This window comes from Erinaceus europaeus, chromosome 3, assembly GCF_950295315.1.
Source record: "Erinaceus europaeus chromosome 3, mEriEur2.1, whole genome shotgun sequence".
Classification (NCBI taxonomy): domain Eukaryota; kingdom Metazoa; phylum Chordata; class Mammalia; order Eulipotyphla; family Erinaceidae; genus Erinaceus; species Erinaceus europaeus.
Genome location: NC_080164.1, coordinates 147,924,263 through 147,946,157, shown reverse-complemented (window position 1 = coordinate 147,946,157; position 21,895 = coordinate 147,924,263). Strand labels below are relative to the sequence as shown.

The window sequence follows — 21,895 nt, the reverse complement described above, 5'->3', positions numbered from 1 at the left end:
AGCTTTACTGCTAAAACTGTGACTAGCATGTCTGGCTATTTATAGTTTTACAATAGCATGCATCCTCTCTATTGTAGTTCTGAACAACATTTCCACTGAAATTCCTATACACAGATAACCCTTTTTAAAAAAAAAATGTTATTTATCTGTGTATGAGAGAGAGGAAGAGAGGTACAACTACAAGTAATTTTCATGATAAAAATTACTATCTCATATCAATAAGTTCAAAAATAGAGTTATTCAGTAGTGCAATGATTTCATTAATAACCCATGTCCCTCCATAGTCACTTCTTCCTAACTTTGTATTTGAGTTAACTCTAGTTATAACTCTGTTATGGTTGAAAACTGGCTACCACATTCACTTATATGCAGTGAATATAAGGGAAAGTTCAGTCTTGGGTCTTTTTTGAGAGCAAGGAATTTATTTCCCAAAAACACCTTCAACAAGCATTTTTTGTCCCATTAGTCAGGGCTGGATTGATTACACATCCATTTATAAACCAGTCATCGACAAGAAGGATGGAATTATCATGACTGATTTACATCAATGAACTTCAGAGCTGCCCAATGCCTGGAGAAGAAAGATGAGTGGATGTGTTAACAGAGAGAGAGAACTTTAGAGAAGATACCCAACAACAGCTGTCACACATTGGTTTAAGGCATCAGAAAACATTTTCCCAAACTGTATTTCAGGATTTGATCTTCACTACAAGCCTGTGCCATTATAAAAACAATATATTATTATTTGTAAATAGAGACTTAAATAGGCTAAGTGATTTACTGAAAATTTTAGGGGCGGGAGGTAGTGCACTGGGTTAAGCACACACAGTGTGAAGTGCACACATAGTACTAAGCAGAAGGATCTGCTCAAGGATCCTGGTTCAAACTTGCAGCTCTCCATCTGCAGGAGGGAGGGGGTCACTTCACAAGCAGGTGTCTATATCTCCCTATATCTACCTTTTTATCTCCCCCACTCCCCTCAATTTCTCTCTTTCTTATCCAATTAAAAAAATGGAAAAAGTGGCTACTAGGAACAGTGGATTCATAGTCCAGGCACAGCCCTAGCGATAGCCCTAGAGGCAAAATAATGATAATAATAATAATGATATATTTACCATCTTGAGGAAAATGCATGTCATGATTACCTATGGATGATTCAGATCTACCCTCAGTCTTCATCATGCATGCCTACCTTACTTTTTCATTGTTACCCTTCCTCAGATTCAAGCAAGCTAATCCTCAGGCCTTTCCTACTCTCCCACTGAGGCAATACAGTTATCTTTAAATGTTTTTATTGTGCTTGGCATTGTACATTTTATTTCTATTTTCTGGATTCTTCTTAGTTCCACCCCAGTGGTGAACTTTATAGATCCGTCCAGCACCATCCTAAAAGCCATGAGCAACCTTCTCTACTTTTATTCATTCTCCTATGAGAGCCCCCTCAGTTCTTATAGTCAATTTATCAAGTGAACATAGGCATTTCTTTTTTTAAGATTTATTTATTTATGAGAATGATAGGAGAGAGAAAACACCAGATATGTGCTGCCAGGGATTGAACCTGGGACCTCAGGCTTGTGAGTCTAATGCTTTATCCACTGCACCACCACCCAGACCACAATATAGGTATTTCATTTGTGCATTTAGCATTAACTTTGTAAATAGATGTTCTGCTTCCCTAAGTAAAGTATAAGGTCCTTTAAGGATAAATGTCCCATTTTATTTTTTTATGTTTTTTTTTTTTTTTTACCTTTTCTTTATTGGAGGGATTAATGGTTCACAGTCAACAGTAAAATACAGTATTTTGAACATGCATCACACTTCTCAGTTTTCCACATAATAGTTCAACCCCTTCTAGGTCCTCCTCTGCCGGGACCTGAACCCCCTCTGCCCCCAAGAGTCTTTTACTTTGGTGCAGTACACCACCCATTTTCTTACTACATTACATTGCTCAAACTATTGTTTAGTCTGTAACGAAGAGTATAAATGTGGGTTAAATGACTTACATTGGTAAGTAAAGCAATAGAGAAACACATTTCCATATTGGGTCATACTATAGGCTATAGATCATATAGACAGGTGCTCCTGGGCCCTCCACCAAGTTACTTTATTTCCAAATATCTAACAGTCAACAACCTCCAAGTGGAAACAAAAATGCTCTCAGAATTATAGGTGAACCCACACTGGGGTTTGCACAAACTGGCTGTTGGGATTTTCTCCATCAATTATTACTAGACTCTGCTAGTTCTGGGAGAATTGAACTTTTCATGCTGATTACCACTCCGTTTTATGAGAAATGTTTCATTTAAAGTTTCATTTCTCCCTCTCATTTACCCTCCTATATTTGCCTTATTAAAAAGCCTACTGAATCTGATTCTAGGGTTTGTTTTCTCTTGAAGCTGGAACTACACTGCATAATTAATGCAACACTTCTTTGTGAATTAGAAGAGAATTTTCCCAGGGAGTATTATGCACAAAATTCCAGTTCGGCCAAGAAGTTTAAACAGGAGGTTTAAAACTAAGGTGGGGGGTTGGACAGTTCCTGATTTTTGAACTCTAAGCTACATAAAGTTCATGTGCAGAAAAATACCTTTTCTGCCTCCCCTCTTGTCAGTGGTTAACTTTTCTGTCCTCTGGTTATGTATATTTTTTACATATTTGCATAAAAGAAATCTATCATTTGCAAGCCTTACCTCAGAGTGGCAACCAGCCACCCACGTTTTACTAGATAACATATTTTTCTACTTGATAATCCCCAAATACATTGATTTGCAGTGTTCCTGCCTATTCTTTTTTTAAGCTAATCAACTCATGTTAATCGGTTTCCTACATAGTTTTTACTCAGTAAATAAAGCTTAAAATATTTTACATTTTCAACAATATCCCTGAGACATTTTTAGATAATCCCCTCTATTATTCTAACCTGCCACAGAGTTATGGAAAACATATATACAAGTAGTAGTCTATGTTCAGACCATCTACTACTCTTCTAAGTAGGGAATGCTTGTGATTAGAATCCAGATGCATATATTTACTAATGGTGTTGTTCAGTTCCTTATTTTAGAGAGGGGTCATTACAATACTATCCCTCTTAATAATAACTATGATGTGACATTATTACAAAGTCAACACTGCATGGAATTCTTTTTTCATTCTAAATGGTAACACTGTTTACAAGGACCAAAAAGGTTTTCACATCTTTAAGCTTTTTGTTTCTGATCACCAGGCAGAATTTTGTGCCATTGTACCGGGAGCCTAATGACTACTGTAAATTATTGTTGTTGTGTCATTTAAAAGGTTTATGGAAATGTAAATCGGAAACTTTAATATTGTTTTAAGTACAAATAAAACTACTTTTGAGAGAAACACATCTGGGTTGAGGATGGCTTGCTTGAAAAAAATATCTTGCTTATCCATCATCTTTGAATAATTATAAATAATTATTTCATCCCTGATGAACCTGTGGGTTGGGAAAGCAGGACTTAGTATACTAGAGAATAGAAAAGTTGATATGCTGCCAGCAATGGAACACCTCTTTGGCTACCACCTCACCTATAACCTAACTGAATTTTAAAAATTAGCCAAACTTTCCAAATAAGCCTCCTGCTATTTTTAATCCAGTGTCCCCTATACTAAATACCTGAGGTTTTCAAAAGTAGGTGCTACACTATATAAAGAAACCCATAACTTATGTTGCCTCTCAAAAATCCATTATGCTAAATTCACCAAATATGTCGAAGACACAGCATAACTTGCTATGCTTTCCGCCCTCCTACTAAACATGATTTAGCTGTTCCATATTCTGATTGGTAGTACAAACTACATGTAAATAATCAATTCTCCCTACTTTTCAGTAGGCAAAATTCCTTCTATTGTACAGAAACATCAAGTACATGTTCATGTTCTTTTCCTCTTCTGACAATCATTTGCTTTCTTACATAAGTATATAATACTTTTGTATTCCTACTAGGTACAAAAAAACTAGATGGCAAGAATGAATACCTTTGAAAACCTATAGAAGTTTTAATGAAATGGGACATGCTTTTAGCAAAGGCCAAGACAGAAAAAGGTGGACTTCTTACTTTTATAATTCAAGTTTCTATTTTGTATCAATATTATATGCTGCATTTTCTGATTGAAACTGCTATTCTGTCTAATGAAACTTGTGATTTTTCTGTAGTTGCTTTTTACATTTGAAATCAAACTTTCATACAGTGTGCTTGATTGTATTCTTTATGTTAGGGATTTGATTAATATAGTCTAACTTTTTCATTAATTCCTTTTTACGTGCTCAAAGTATGTGACATTACATCTTTGCTATCTCAAAAATTATCTGTGGACTAATCCCATGAAGCCTGTGGACTGTGATTTCTATACATGAAAGAAATAGATTCCCCTGCAAGCAGTGAATCAGTGAAGAAGAAACTGTTCAGTGTACTCTGATTCCTGACCCTTTTACTTTTAAAGACCTTTTTCCCCCTAAGTCATGCATTGAGTAATTGTGTATTCTTGTAAAATACAAAATTAATTCTCATGCAGTCAGGTAGTATGGACACAAGAAAAGCTGTGCTTTTGACTTCAGGATTCACAGAAACCCAAACAGTCACAGGACTGTAGTTCACTCAGTATTTTTGTTAATAGTGTGGCTCTGCTATAAAAGTAATTGCTGTTTACTTTGCTTTGGTACTAAAAAATTCTAAATCTTGCAGCAAATCAAAGAGGGAAAAACACATTTGAAGGCTGGTGCCAACAAAAGCCGTTGTGTAGCTTCTGAAATGTAGCTTATTGCTGTAAATACGTACATTTTCTGTTAGCTTGTTTATTCTTAAAACAAATAAAACATTTTTAAATTACAAATGCCTATACATAAAAAGTTTACTTTGTATCATGTTTAAAAATATACAAGATTTCAGGCATATCTTTTTATAATCCTTGAAAATGTTTGGAATTCTATTTGAGAGCTTTTACTGTATTAATACAAACAAAATTCCTTTATTTGGAAGAAATTATTTGCATTATTATCCAACAATTGGAAAAAAAAAATACCAGAAATTTTCCAGGAGCTTATTTCTAACACTTTTTAAATATATATATATATATATATATATATATATATATATATATATATATATATTATTCTTTAAGATAGCACACCTTACAAAAAAATTGAAGGTATAGTGTTTATATATTTTTTAAAATGAGGTTTCCTTGTTTTCATGAATGATGCCTAAAACAAACATTAGTGGTATTCATTTGTGAATTTCACCATGTCAAATTTCTTTTAAAATTTCCACTGTGAATATGAATATAAGAGCTGGCCTATTTGTCAGTCTCTTCTAATTGGAAGATCTCCAACTTCCAAGTTCATTCTCTCCCTTCAGGGAAAAAAAATGTTGACAATAAAACAGTGAATAGATTAATGGTGTGAAGTTCATTTATCTATTAATTGGTGATTAATAGGATAGCTTTTCAATCACAATCTCACTTCTGGTATAGAGATGCTTTGGCATCCAGTCATCAAATTAACTGGGAATCACCACTTTATCAACAGACCCTTGGCCTGCATAGAAAGAGGGATTTTTGAGACATCCTACGCTGGCTATTGTTTCCTGAAGTGTCATATAATCGGAAAAATAAATGATCACTTGGTTTAAGTTAGAGATAGAATATGTGTATGTAGCAAGATTAGAATTTGCAGTAAGGGTTATTGACATTAAGAAACCTATTAAATGAGTGTTTATCAGTCAACATCTTCCTACAGAAATGCAACCTCCTATAGGATGGTTATTAATTCAGAAAATGTTTAATATCAATCATATAAGCACAATGGGAAAAAGCCAAGGTACAGATGTCTCCAAAATCTTAGTCTCACAAAAAATAAAAATTACACTTTAGCTGAAGACACACTAAATGAGATTAGGGCAAACTAGCATAAACAAAAATTCACAATGACAACCTGAAGCCATAAAACACATTGAAAAAAGTCTGGGGGCGGGCAGGCAGTGGCATACTTGGTTAAGCACACACATTACAGTACACAAGGATCCAAGTTTAAGCCCTTGGTCCTCACCTGCAGGAGGAAAGCTTCTTAGGTGGTGAAGCAGGGATGCAGATGTCTCTTTCCCTTTCTACCTCCTCCTCCCCTCTCAATTTCTCTGTCTCCAATAACAAATAAAACTAAAATACATATAAACATTTTTAAAAGAAAGTATAGGCATAACACTCTCTTATAGTGGCTCTGACAGCCTTGGTAACTGAACTCTAGCCAAAGAAACAAAAATAAGGATAGGTGGAATTACATCAAACTAAAAAATCCTCTGTACAGTTAAGGGAACTGTTAGCAAAACTAAGACACTCTACTGAATGGGAAAAACTATTCACAGGACACACTTCTGACAAGGGGTATATATTCAAGATATATTAGGATCTCTCTCTCTCTAGCTCTCTCTCTCTCTCTCTCTCACACACACACACACACACACGAGCACATATATGTCAATATGAGTATATATGCATATATATAATTTAAAATGGGAAGAGCTTTACCAGAAAAGACATAAAGATGGCCAATAGGCACACAAAAATATCACTACCACTTAATATCAAGGAGTTGCAAATCAAAGCAAAAAAAGGTAATGATGAATGGGAAACTCAAAATGATAAAGTCAATTCACACTCAAGAGTATATATGGTATGACCCATTTATATTAAATCCTTGAAACTGAATTAAGTATAGTGGCAGGAAGCAGATCTGAAGGAAAAGATGCAAAAGCAGGGATACAAAAGAATACAATACTTTTAGGGGTTTTATATTCACTATCTTGATTGAGGTGATGCGTTCTTGCAGAAATGTATTTATCATATGGTTTACCTTAAAGATGTGCAGTTTATTAAAAATGCAGTTCATATAAAAATTATGAAAGTGCCACATGGCCAAACAATACTGCCCCTAGACACCTAAAGGATATGAAAACACTAAATCAAGAGTATGTGTATTCCTATGTTCATGGCAGAATATTCACAATAGTCGGAAAAGGGGGGGAGTCGGGCTGTAGCGCAGCGGGTTAAGCGCAGGTGGCGCAAAGCACAAGGACCGGCATAAGGATCCCGGTTCGAACCCTGGCTCCCCACCTGCAGGGGAGTCGCTTCACAGGTTGGTGAAGCAGGTCTGCAGGTGTCTATCTTTCTCTCCTCCTCTCTGCCTTCCCCTCCTCTCTCCATTTCTCTCTGTCCTATCCAACAACGACAACAACAATAATAACTACAACAATAAAACAACAAGGGCAACAAAAAGGGAATAAACAAATAAAATAAATATAAAAAAAAATAGTTGGAAAAGGGAACCAGCCCAAATGCCCGGTGACAGTTGAATAAATGTTAGTGTGAATATTCAACAAATTACTATTCAGATATCACAAATAAGAAATTGTGCCTTTTGCAACAACATGGAGTCTGAGGTGGTCTTGCTTAGTTTTCACGAAGTGAAAACAATTGCTGGATGATTTCACTCACATGAGGAATATAAATATTTCGACAAAGTAATTAAGCTAACAAAACAACATAATTTAAATGGTGAAATGGACAGCATGGTTCCTTCTGATATGATACTATTGGAACACTAGTGGAGTAAGTGCCATCAGTTTTGTCCACATACAGAGGAATGAAGTTGTACTCCTGAATTTTTTTTTAATTTAATTTATTTATTTGATAGAGACAGAAATTGAGAGTAAAAGTGGAAGTAGAGAGGGAGAAAGGCACCTGCAGCACTGCTTCACTTATTGTAAAGTATCCCCCTGCCTGTGGGGACCTGACACGTGAACACTGATTCCTGCACTCTGTAACATGTGCATTATAGCAGGTGCACTACTATCTGGCCCCTGTATTCCTGAATTTTTGTATTACTGCAAGCCAACAGTAAGCCAAACAAATTTAATTTAAAAAAATATATGCACAGTTTAAAATACAGCAATCAGATTTCAACAAAGAAGGTAAATATACTTGTAGGGTGATATGTGGTAAGAAGAAGGAGTAAATTAAGCAAGAGTATTTTCCTTCTGAAAGGAAATACTGTACAGAGGACTATAATTCAGAGGGGATCTCTAAATAAGGATTAAAGTTCTGGTCTATAGACTGTCACTGCTTCAATACAACATAGATTGCACAAAACAGTATTATCAGCTAACTCACTGAGCCTACTATTTATTTAGTTCAACTGATTTTTTTTTTTTTTACTTAAAACATCTCAGTAAAGTTCCAGGCAGTAGTACATCCAGTTGAGTGCATGTTATCATGCACAACTGAGTTTCAACCCTGGCTCCCACCCGCAGGTGGAATGCTTTGCAAGCAGTGAAGCAGCGCCAGAAAGTGTCTCTCTTCAGGACTGGATGGTGGTGCATCTGATTGAGCGTACGTGTTATAATAAGCAAGGACCCAGGTTCAAGCCCTGGGTCTCCACCTGCAGGGAGAAAGCTTTGCGAGTGGTGAAACAGTGTTGCAGGTGTCTGTCTCTCTTCCTCTCTACCACTCCCTTTCCTTTTGATTGCTGACTATTTCTATCCAATAAATAAATAAAAACATAGTAATAAAAAAAAAATTACATGTCTCTGTCTCCCTCTAAAACTCCCCCTCCCCTCTCAATTTCTGTCTCTATCCAATAAATAAAACAAAAATCTTCTCAGTATATATTCATCTCAACACCTGCCTACAGCAAACAGCTCAAAAGGCATATTCTGATAGCACTAGCCAGATCATAATTACATTACTTATGAACCTCTCAATTTATTTTCATTTGTATATGTAATAATTTCTCTAGTCACCTAATAGTCTGATACTTTAATGAGTGATAAAACCTGCAAGCAGCACGTATCAAACAATTTTGCATTACTGAGTTGTGTAAAAAAGCCATTTGAAATGAAACAACATTTAAAAATGAAATATTTTTATTTGTTCAGAGCGATTGTTTTTAGATTGTTTTTAAAGTTAACTAAAACTAAAAATTGTTTTCCAATGAAATTAATGTACAAAACTGTTAAATTCAATATTAAGACATTATAACAAAAGTAGACTTTGCTTTGTCCTAGCTGATATTTAAATGCCAACATATACACTGTACAATGACTTCTATTTTTTACTTGCTCAGTTCCCTGATCAGATGTAGAAATATGGATGTAAAAGTGTTGTCTTCACCTTTTCCTGTCCATAGTATGTTTTCAGAATTGTTAAACTCAAAACTACCCACAGATGTAGTTTCTGTCTCTTGTTTCTGTCTAAAGATCTACTTTCTCTAAGAAATTTTCTCTAAGAAATCTATAATCTTTCCTTTGACATGATATGAAATCTCCTGAGTTATATTAATATATTCAGCTTACATATCCTTTACAAGTTATTTTTAATATCACTAATTAAGCACATATATCCATAATACATATCCTTGCTATTCACACATTTCTTTAAGCAATATTCAAGTATAATTGTGCTTTGTATGCTTACATTACGTTAAAACCTATTTTTGGCCTTCAATAAGACTATCTACAAAGAGTTCTGAAATATTTAATAAATGAAGCAAAAGTCATTACAAAAATATATACTGCTATTACAGTTTTTTTTTTTCATCTTTCATTTTTATGCATTTCTTGTCAACCAAGTAATTTCCTGTTCTCTAGGAAGTATTATCTTGGTGATCTCAGTACTGCTTTCCCACACTGCTATAAACATCAGTATGCTGCAGGTTTTCTGAACACACAGCTTCATTCAACATGCTGGTAACAGCAGCGGAATCTGAGTGTTGTATTCAACATTCCCAGTTATTTCAATTGCTGGACCACCTTAAAACATAAAATGGAGTAGGAATTAATTAAATTCCACCAGGATGATGCCAATATCTATTATCAGAATGTTCTGAAATCTGTGAACAAGGGCCTGGAGAACTGATGGAAAGGAAGCACAATGCACAGTAACTGCTAGCATGTCCCTGCCAAGATCTATATTTCAAATAATTTAACATAAACAGACTATACCACATCCCCACCTCAGACATGCAAGTCCATACAAAGGCAAACCAGACTGCTAGTTTGGTTATTGAGCTTGTAGACAAATCATTACGGCACCAAAATAGCTAAGGAAAGGTAGAACAGAAAGAAGCTGAAGTCTACCAGAGTAACAAAAATAAGCCAAGAAAATAGGTTAGTGGCAAAAGAGGTTGGCAACAACCATGGACACTTATCATGGAGAATGTCACGGAGACAATCATTGAGATTAGATCACTAGAAAAAAATGTTGAGGAATAAAGAAAAGACAGGACCTATACAAAGGTAAGTAGTCTTATTTCTATTTCAAAGCTAAAGTATCTGCTCCTTAAGTATTTTTCTCAGGCTGGGGATTGATGCAGTAGTAGCACAGCAGATTTGCATGTCTGAGACCCCAGCCAGACCAGATTCAGTCCTCAGCGCCACAGCTTAGCAGTGCTTTGGTCTCTTTCTTTCAAAAATAAACCTTTAGAGATTTTTCAAAGAGATATAAAACACCGATAAATTATTAAATAATTAAGTTAATTAGTAATTAGTTAATGTTTAACTACTACAAATACAGGATTTAGTTATTCACAAGTCTACCTATTCTTGATTTTATCACAACTATAAGCCATAGATACTATTCTGTATTTAAAGAATCATAAAAGCAATTTCATGTTATTATTCCAATTAATAAAAACTCTTTGCATATCAACATAGTATTTTCTGTACTTGAAATAAAATATGAGGAACAAAAGAAGTATTAAAAGTGAATTATGGGCTTCTAATTTCACTCTAAGGGTATCAATGAAACATAAGCATTTAAAACCATATTGCAATCAAAATTAAAGCAAATACCTTATTAGCTGCTTCTAAGGAATTTATTAGCTTCTGAAGCTCTTCTTTATTCATTTCAACAGAGTATTGTTTGACTTCACCATTTTCTTTTACATCTAAATGGAGGTTTAAAAGTGGCATATGTAATGCAGCAATCTTGTCACTAGAAAGTGCAAGCTGTTTAAAAATAGGGAAAGTGAAAAAAAGGAAAGTGAGTGAAAGAGAAGAAATATATTAGGAAAAATAGTCACTATTTTGTAGTAGAAACAGGAATCTAGAGCAGGGTAATGGCTGGAAATACTGAATCAGTACATCAAGAAAACAGATTTTGCTTTTTAAAGTGTAAAGATACCAGGAGGTCTAAAGTTCATAAACAAAATTTGAAACAATAAGTTTTGGGGGGGGGATTAAGATGCTCAAAATTATTTGAATCAGCTAACTATAAGATTAAACCAGGGACAAATATGTTATTATGATAATACTTTCAATTAGAACTACTCAACCAAAACAGTCAATACATTTTCTCATTTCCTGCATTCTTTGTTTAAAAGTACACTAAAATAAATATCAACAATACTCATAAGTTTTAAGACAACTCCCAAGGCTTCACTGGTAGATGGAAAAGGGAAAATTTAAATTTCCTGGAATCTGAAGCAGAAATCCCCACTATCATTAAACCTTTGGTATACTAAAACTTTGGTGCAATACGCCAAACCCAAAGTTCTGCTTTGTGCTTCCCTTTCTGTCCGTAATTCTCAACTTCTGTCTATGAGTGAGATCATCCCATAGTCATCCTTCTCTTTCTGGCTGATCTCACTTAACATGATTCCTTAAAATTCCATCCAAGATGAGGTGAAGAAGGTGAACTCATTATCCTTAATAATTGAGTAGTATTCTAGTGTGTATATATAGACCACAATTTTCTCAGCCACTCATCTACTGTTGGACACCTGGTCTGCTTTGAGGCTTTGGCTATTACAAATTATGCTGCTATGAACATAGGTATACAGACATCTTTTTGGATAAGCATGTTTGGTTCCTTAGGATATATGCTCAGGAGAAGAATTACAGGGTCATTGGGTAGGCCCATTTCTAGCTTTCTGAGAATTCTCCAGACTGCTCTCCACTGGGAATGGACCAATTTGCATTCCCACCAGCAGTACATGAGGGTTCCTTTGCTCCTACAGCCTCTCCAGTATTTATTGCTATTGTTTCTGATGTATTACATTCTCACAGGGGTGATGTGGCATCACCATTAGAGCAGCAACCACACCCACTCCTGAAACAGACCACAAGGTGACTGACCTCAGTGGTCCAGGAACTGACAGGCCAGAGGCCACCTCACACCATACCTAGGACACAAATTTCAAGACACCAAATATAATGGTCATGAGAAAAAGAACTACTACAGCAATTAACCAATACAGAAACCCAGAAAAAAAAAAATCCCAACAAGCCAGAAGCATATAAAAATGAGGAGAACATCTAAATATTAATTGATGCAATAATCACAGGAGTAAGAAAGCTTTGGAGGAAAATTTTACCAGAAATGGGGAAACAACAAATGAGACTCTGAAAGAAAACATGAACTATCTCAAGGTAATTAGAGAGCTAAAAGTTGAAATAGCTGAGTTAAGAACTCAACTTGCTGAATGAGCTAATAGTATAACTGAACATAACAAAATAGCTGAACTACAAATGGAGCTGAGGGAAGTGAGAGCAAAATAACTGAACTAGAGAATTAGCAAGATTGAGGGTGAATTAGAGAAAACTAAAAAATAAGTAAGAGAACTAAAATAGAGGTTAAGAGACACTGAAACAACAACAAAGACATTTAGATGAACCTCAAAAGAAGTAATATGTACACTTTTAATAAATCAATATAATGTTATGCATGGTCTGGGTATTAGCACTGTACTTATGTACAAGACAAAATGTGTAACTCTAATCTTTTTTTTTCTTTTAAGAATTTATTTATTTATTTACTTATTCATGAGAGGGATAGGAGGAGAGAAAGAACCAGCCATCACTCTGGTACATGTGCTGCCAGGGACTCAACTCAGGACCTCATGGTTGAGGATCCAATGCTTTATCCACTGCACCACCTCCTGGACCAGGAGTGTAACTCTAATCTTAATACAATATTTTGAACAATATTTTACCAAAATTGAACAATATTTTACCAAAATAACAAATTCTATATTGCAATATGAAAAATAAATTTATCTATTCAAAAGCAAATTTAAAAAATATATATTTATTCCCTTTTTGTTGACCTTGTTGTAGCTGTCATTGTTGGATAGGACAGAGAGAAATCAAGAGAGGAGGGGAAGACAGAGAGGTGGAGAGACAGATAAACACCTGCAGACCTGCTTCACCGCCTGTGAAGCGACTCCCCTGCAGGTGGGGAGCCAGGGACTCGAACTGGGATCCTTATGCCGGTGCTTGAGCTTTGCGCCACCTGCGCTTAACCTGCTGCGCTACCACTTGACTCCCAACTCAAAAGCAAAATTAAGGGTAGGGATAGATAGCATACTGGTTACACAAAGAGACTCTCAATTCTCACATCTGAGGCTCCAAAGTCCCATATTCAATCCTCGCACCACTATAAACCAGAGCTGAGCAGTACTCTGGTAAAATAAAATTTAAAAAAGTAGTTAAAGGGCTGAGCAGTGGTACACACAGTGGAGCACACACATTACTGTGCACCAGAACCTAGGTCAAGCCCCTAACCCCCACTCACAGGGGGAAGCTTTACAAGTGGTGAGGCAATTCTACAGATGTCTCTTTTTCTCTCCCTATATGTATCTTCTCTCACAGTTTCTGTCTCTGTCAAAAAAGAAAGAAAACAAAATAGAAGTAAATGTCCTCAGTAATGAATTAGTCATGTAGACACATAACCCCAGTAGTAACTCTGGTAGAGAGAGAGAGAGATTAAAAAACAAATGCTCACAAAAAGTCTTACCTTTAGTTGCCAATCAAAATCCTTTAGCTGTGCAGAAGAAATGCCAACTATTTCTTCTAAAAGAGTCTGCTTGATTTCATCTTTCCTACTTTTCAAACATTTCATGACAGCTTCCTGATGAACTGAATTCAATTGATTCAACTGTTGAGATATCTAAGAAAATGGAGATAAACTTTTATAAAATAAGTAGGAGGGCTTTTTTACTTAAATATAAACACACAGTTACACTATCCTTTCATGCCTCCTTTAAAATAGAAAAGAGGAAAAGCCTTTTGTAACTATGAAAAGAGTAAGAACACATAACCAACAGCCAAGTACTTCTAATAAATGTTTGCAAATCAAAAAGTAAAAGAAAAGGGGTGAGTGATGAAGTAGTTGAGAGTGAATATACCTAACTGAATCTGGATTCACCTTATTAATATATTAGAATCAAAACACTGTTGCTGAAACTACCCAGTCTGTGGCATTCCATCATCACAGCCTAAACTGATTAATACTCCTCATCAAAAAGTTCAGCAAGGGAGCTGCTTAAGCACGGCACAAGGATCCTGGTTCAAGCCCCCGGCTCTCCACCTACAAGGGGATCACTTCACAGGCGGTGAAGCAAGTTTGCAGGTGTCTATCTTTCTCTCCTCCTCTCTGTCTTCCCCACCTCTCTTGATTTCTCTCTGTCCTATCCAAGAGCTATGACACCAATGACAACAAGGAAAACAAAAGGGAAAAAATGGCCTCCAGGGGTAGCGGATTCATAGTGCAAGCACTGAGCCCCAATGATAACCTTGGAGGCAAAAAAAAAAAAATCATCTTTAATTTGACAGTAATTAAGATAACATGTCTATATTACCAGCAAATATAAATAAATCAAGTAGAATAAAGAGCTCAGATCCAGACTGAGCCAAATGTGGCTCCTTATTTACAACAAAGGCTATATATTGTTTTCTGTGAGACAAGGATGGTCACTTCACTTTATATAGTAAAACAAGTATTTAAACTTTAACTTGACCCCTGTTCGATACATCAATATAAATTCAAAACATACAAGTAACATAACTATGAGAGTTTTTATTAACGCCATAAATGCTGTAAGAAAATACAAAATATTGTGTGGGGGTAGAGCATAATGGTTATGCAAAGAGACTTTCATGCCTGAGGCTCTCAAGTCCCAGGTTCGATCCCCTACACCGCCATAAGCCAGAGCTGAGCAGTGCTCTGGTGAAAAAAAAAAAAAAAGAAAATACAAAATGTATACCATCATGACTTTCATACAAGTACTTCTTCAACATTTCCAAAAAGACCAGGCAGATAGCACAGCAACAGCATACAAAACTTTCGTGCCTGCCCCACAGGTACTGATTCACTCCCAATACCACCACATACCAGACAGAGCTAAAAAACAATATTATGGTGTCTGTCTCTTTCACACTCTCGCTGAAATAAATCTTGAAAAACATACATTAAAAAAAGTCAAGGTTTGCCAGCAAAGGTATGGATAAACATTATGAAATACGATGTAGCTTTTAAAAATAGCGAAGTCATCTCCTTGCCATGTCTTGTACAAAACTTGAAGGTTTCATGTTATCTTTAGAAAAGCTAGAAACAGAAGGACATACCAAATGATTTCACTCAAAGGCAGAATCTCAGAAGTAAGGACAGTAAAGGAAAACATAAAGTGAAACTTGGATTGGGTGCAGAGTATTGCACCAAAGCAAAAGACTCTGGGGAAGGAGGAGTTGGAATCAGATGGAGGGCCTTTGGGCTCCAGGTGCATGCTGGCAGTAAAGAAACTAGAGTGGGAAGAGTATGTCTTGCAGACTCCTATGATGGGGAAATGAGAGTTGTACCTATGTGTCAAAACCTGTACTGTGAACTATCAATCTCCCAATAAAGTGGGGGTGGGGGGAGTCAAGAGTTTTGACCTTTAAACGAAAAAGAATTATTGACAAGCCAGATCTGATTAAAATTCAAAACGTCTGTTCACAAGACACCACTAAAAGAATGAAAAGACAGTTACAGAGAAGACTACATCAATAAATAGATAAATAAGAAAATAACTCATATTCAAAGTATCATCCAATTTTTACCAAACTTCATTTCTGAGAAAGGAGCAACCTCCACAAACATGCCTAAATGATCTCTGACAAAGGTATAAAAACAATTGAAGGATACACATGACTGTAATTTCTCGTCACGATGTTAACCCTAGAAAAGCTGGTCTGTGCACATAAAGAAACATGTAGGGAGTTGGGCAGTAGCACAGCTGGTTAAGTGCATGTGGCACAAAGCGCAAAGATCCCGGTTCGAGCCCCCGGCTCCCCACCTGCAGGGGGTTGCTTCACAGGAGGTGAAGCAGGTCTGCAGGTGTCTTTCTCTCCCCCTCCTCTCTCCATTTCTCTCTGTCCTATCCAACAACGATAATAATCTACAATAAAAAAAAAAGGGCAACAAAAGGCAATAAATAATATATATATAATTTTTTAAAAAAGAAACATGTACAAAATATTTGTAACAGTACTATTATAAACATGAGAGAGAATAACATAACTATTCATCAGTAGAGGATAGACAGAAAGCTAAGTCCCACTAATTTCTACCATAAACTGTCAAAGGAGCTAAAACATATGAAGCAGACCTACATTTATCAATATTTTATAAATTGAAAACAGTGTTGCATTAAAAAGTGCACACACCTTCCACCTTCTGCACCCCATAATGACCCTGAGTCCATACTCCCAGACGGATAAAGAATAGGACAGTTACCAGGGGAGGGGATAGGACACGGAGATCTAGTGATGAGAATTGTGTGGAGTTGTCTCTTATCCTATGGTTTTTGTCAGTGTTTCCTTTTTATAAATAAAAATTTTAAAAATTAAAAAATTAAAAATAAATGGTAACTGGAGCAGGTAACAAATCAAATTAAAAAAATAAGAAAGTTTAAAAAGTATACACACATAAACATATGAATATGAAACTCTACTCATCATAAAGTCTTATCATATGGTAAACCAATGTTAAATCACTGCAGTAAAAATCATTTTGGAAAAAAAATGACAAGTAGATAATATAAGTAGTTTGGATATATATTTACACACTAGGCAGTTCAAATGACCATGTATATTGTGCAAAGAAGCATTCATATAGTATAAAAATCAAGACAAGCACACCAGCATCACAAAAGGTAATCTTCAGGGCTCAGATGGCATGTCCAGATAGTAATTTCATACATCTGTAATGCCCTGCATTAAATACATACACTTGAAATACTAAAGATTTTACAGATGCTTAATTGTGATCTGAGAATATAGAGATGTTGTTTATATAACTATCAGTTTTATTCCACATGTCTCTTTTTTTTTTTTCTCTCTACTACCATTATTATCGCTGGGGCAGAGGCACTACAAAACAATAGTTCTTGACGACCATTTTTCCTTTTCTAATATTTATTAGACAGAACAGAGAGAAAATGAGAGAGGAGGAGGAGATAGGAAGGAACAAAAAGATACTTGCAGACTTGCTGATTGTGAAGCATCTCCCCTGAAGGCGGGGAGCAGGGGCTCAAACCTGGGTCCTTGCACATGGCAATATGTGTGCTTAACTGGGTGCACCACCACCCAGCCCCCGATGTCTCATAATTTTAAAAACATAAATCACCCACAACAAAACTATATAAACCCAGAGTTTCCACTTATTCACAATTATGAAGTTTACATTGCTATACAGACTTACTAATGATGATCCTTGCATTATACAGCATCCTAAAAAAAAACAACTTATTTAAAAGTCTGAACAGGATTATTTATCATAAGATATAGAAATTTAGTGTGAAATTACCTCTTCATCAGATAAATTTTTACCAACTACAGCTTTGAAAAATTTGGTAATATCTTCTAGAATATGCGTCCATTCTGTTGAATCCCATACACTGTGATAATCCTGGTGAAGAGGATAAGCTCGGCCACAAATACCATCTACTACTTTGTGAAGGAGCTAGGGAGATAAAAGGAAGTAAGTGCAACTGTAAATAAAACAGATTTTACAACAAATAAATTCTGGAAGTTCAGCCTGGCTTCAAGTCCAGCTGAGTTTGAAATTTAACTACTTTTAACATTATTCTTATTAAAATTAGAATTACATACATAGAAAAAAATGCTTTCTAAAAATTTTCCACCTTCAAGAGTTAGAAAAATTTTATAAATCCCATATGTTATTCCAATATAAGACACAGAGTGCTTATACTATAATTTTAGTTTGGATTAATACTCAAAATAGACAAAGAACTTACCTCAAGAATAAGAATATTTAAAGATAGGTTTAAAAATTATCAACACGGGGTCGGGTGGTGGCACACCTGGTTGAACACACATGTTACAGTGGTCCCAGGTTCGAGCCCCCAGTCCCCACCTTCAGGGAGAAAGCTTGAAGAATAGTGAAGCAGGGTTGCAGGTGTCTTTCTGTCTCTCTCTACCACCCTTTTCTCTCTCAATTTCTGCTCTCTCTAACCAATAAATAAAGATACATCAAAAAATTATCAATATAGTATTTTAAAAAAAAATTTCTACTACTACAAGCTTCCTTTAGTACTGTGAGGACCAAGCTGAAACTTGGGTAGCTCACATGGCAAAGTACACTAAACAGGTACACTAAGTAAGTACACTAAACTATTTTGCCAATCCCATATACACTATTGTATATACTATTTTTCGAGATGAAATTGTGCTTCACATTTAAGGGATCACAGTATGTTGTGATGGTTGTCAATAGTTTAGTCAGTCCATGAGACAGAAAGTAACAAGGCAGAAGAGAATTTAGAAAGGAGAGAGCTTCGTTCTTTGGTTGTGGGAGAAAGTCAAGCTCATGCTCAAAAATGTTTCTTCCAGTGGAAGTGGCAAAGGAGCAAAGAATTTATAGTAATTCTGTAAATGGAATGGTCTAGCCATTATTTCTTTGAGAGAGAGGCAAGAACTTTCTTAGAACTTAAGTGTTTAATGCCTATAAGTGATCTGGACAGGAGTGTCATGTCATGGGGTAGTCTGAAACTTAAAATAAATGTAAGAGACAAATTTTCTTACAGTTTAATATTTGGGACACTGAAATTTTTTATCTTTAAAGTTCAAAGAGTGAATAAAGCTGTTATTAGCTCTTAAACATCACTAGGTTTCCTTTTTTTCTTTCTTACCCACCGTCTCCACATTTCATCTCTTTTGCTGCTTCCCAAACAATATACCAGTGCGTTTGTTTTTTAAAACTAAACACTTAAGTATGGCATACAAAGAATCCAGTGATGTTTCTATAGCTTTAGTCTCACTGTTAATAGGCCTCTAAGATTTACAGAAGGTCCTCAAAGCCTCTAGGGGTTGACTATTCTTCTGCCTGAAGTACTTACTCCCTTTCCTCCAGCCAGTAAGGGTCCCACTAACCTTTCCATCTAGAAACCTAGATGTCCATGCTCTAAAGTTTTCCCTGTCCCTTAAAAGTGCTATCCCTCCCACAAACTTACTCAACTTAATCACCTAATTAGATGCACACTCCCTAGGGCACAGGTTGTCTCGTTCACCCACCATTTGACCATCATGCTGTTAAGCACATAGACTTCCAAGGAGAGGGGCAAGAGCAAATGAATGAGGCTGCTTCTTCTAGATCCTCACATGCCAAGTTCCCTCCCTCTTAGAGTTGAGGTAATAACAAATACACCATCTCTTGAGGGAAAGCTCCCACTTGGGTCACAGTACTTTGACCGTAGTAGTAAGCTATCCGATTATGAAGCACTTTTAATTTGTCTTCCTGTGTCCTCAATGGGGGTTTCTCTGGCTCACCAGGGTATCCCCAGCACTTAACACAGTGCCTGGATATAAAGCTGCATTAGCAGCTTTAGAGAGTACATGTTGTATGAATGAATGAAACTTATGTAAGAGAATGCAAACCACCAACTACATGGTCACAGGGCTCCCAGCTCAGGGTCACTGAGCCCCGGGTCACACGTGGGAGATGGTCTGCGCTCACCCAGGAGTAGGGCTCGACGCTTGATTGTTTGCAAAGATCAAGGAAGGCATTTCCCCAAGCAAAAATGAGTAGCTTTTGTCGCTCAAACCCTCGGCCTCCACAGCAATTCACCCTAAGCAAGGGGGGGGGGGGGGGGCAGGCCATCAGAAATCACGCCCCTTCCCTTCCCTTCCGCGGGGCTGCCTGAGCAAGCAGGCGAAAGCGCCCAAGGCAGGCCAGGCTGGATCCCAACGCCGGGATGTGCAGAAGCCCCAGAGGGTAAGCACTGCCAGAGGCTGAGCCCACCTCACCTGCAGGCCCAGCTCGGCTGGAAGCTTCTGCAGCCGCAACAAGGGCGTCCCCTCTTCCGGCTCCATGTCGGTGCAAAGCCAGGGCCTGAGTCACATGACAGGGCCCCGGACACGCCCCTTTTGTCAAGGCTCGGCCACGTGACTCTCCTGTGGGGCGGGGGTGGGAGTGGAGCGGCAACTCTGCACGCGTGCGCAGAGGTCAGCGCTTTCCTTGCTACTCTGGAGAGTCCTTTCCAGTCTGGCTTGTCTTTGCTTAAGCTCCCTTACATTATTGAATTGAAAGGAAACCTCACAATGCAGTTTTAGTCGTTGTTCGCAGTTCTATTGAACTTTCTCTGCAATTTTTAGAAACCCGTCTAGTAAGAGTGGACACATTACTGAATGCACCCAGGCATTGGGTCTCCTACTAGTAATATCCTGATTTGGAAAGTAAGCTGTTTGCCTACCCAAGGTTTTTTTTTATTTGGTTGGTTGGTTGGTTTTCCTCCAGGGTTATTCAGGGGCTCGGTGCCTGCACTACGAATCCACTGCTCCTGGAGGCCCCTTTTTCTGTTTTGTTGCCCTTATTGTTATTGCTGTTGTTAGTTGTCAGATAGGACAAAGAAGTCAAGAGAGGAGGGGAGAGATAGACACCTGTAGTAACCTGCTTCACCGCTTGCGAAGCGACCCCCCTGCAGGTGGGGAGCAAGGCATTCGAACCCGGATTCTTAGGCCATGCGCTTCATACCTTGTGTGCTTAAGCCACTGCGCTACCTGCCGGCCCCCCTACGCTAGGTTTTTAAATATAGATTATCCCAAGGAGAAGGTGCTATTTCAGTCCCCCTGTTCAAATAACATGATCAAAAAATCATTCATTAGTGCTCCTGCTCTGCAGGAGCTTTTATGTTGTATTAAATTGTGTACTGCACATCTTAAGTATTGAATTTCAAGTAAATAATGTTTTCTTATAAGCATGCCCTGAATATTGCATTGGAGATTTTTGCTCTGAAAATCTATTAATACTTTAGCTAAAATTTCAATTTCAATAGTGGTAGACTTCCAACCCTCAGAGTCACTTGTCCAAGCTAAGAGTCCAGCCTGAAGTTAAAATCAGACTACAGAGCTACATTTCATGCTATACCTACACTTTGCCCAAAGAGTATTTCTGTAATTTCTCTAGTTATTTCCATTCTTCAGCATGGGCTGGAGAATTGAGTGGCAATGGAATAGTTCCAACCATCCAGAAGTACACATTTAGTAGATTACTGAAAGAGAATTTCAGTATAAAATAAACTTAGAAATAAAAGATGCAAAGTGAAGAAATAAACCACGGGAGAAAGTAGCTTGTAAAAAAAATGCAAAAAAAAATTACTCATTAGTGAGTAATTTTCAAAATTTAGCTCAATTTAGCTAAAATTTTCAAAATTTAGCTAAAAAATTTAGCTAAAAGTGCCCTGTCTTAATTCTGTGTCCTATACTTTGCAGGTAAGAATGTCTTCCAATCTATGCACCACTTTCTAGTTCCAGATATAAATAAGTATATATAATCCTCGTCGTCTCAACTGAAACAATTTTCTAAAGACACTTGTTTTTGAAGTTGGAGTAGGGCACAGACTTATCTATGCACAAGAAACTGAATTCAAACCCCTTGGGTTCATCAATATACAACACAGGAGGAGTTCCACAAATAAAGCGGTGTAGTATTTCTCCTCTCTCTTTCTCCTCTATATGTAATGAAAGAGTTTGCGGAATGGTACAATTGCATATATGTGAGAACCCAGCAGACTGTTAAAAAAAATACTAATTTTAACAAAGTAGGTTGG

The 21,895-nt window shown here is 36.8% G+C and overlaps 2 protein-coding genes across 4 annotated transcripts in view; one reads left to right on the top strand and one right to left on the bottom strand.

The window, feature by feature from the left end:
- Positions 1-8,915: 8,915 nt before the first annotated feature.
- COMMD8 (COMM domain containing 8) lies at positions 8,916-20,222 on the bottom strand. Its single transcript, XM_007539685.3, has 5 exons — positions 20,094-20,222; positions 17,635-17,790; positions 13,807-13,959; positions 10,863-11,018; positions 8,916-9,821 (listed from the first exon to the last, which is right to left on the bottom strand). The coding sequence occupies exons 1-5, from the start codon at positions 20,157-20,159 to the stop codon at positions 9,801-9,803; spliced, it is 552 nt and encodes a 183-aa protein (XP_007539747.1). The 5' UTR covers positions 20,160-20,222; the 3' UTR covers positions 8,916-9,800.
- Positions 19,960-21,895, top strand: part of ATP10D (ATPase phospholipid transporting 10D (putative)) — a 124,790-nt gene continuing 122,854 nt past the window's right edge. For all 3 annotated transcript variants that reach the window (XM_060188095.1, XM_060188091.1, XM_060188092.1), the window contains exon 1: positions 19,960-20,061. The gene's annotated coding sequence lies outside the window, so the exon portion shown is untranslated. The remainder of the gene's footprint in view (positions 20,062-21,895) is intronic.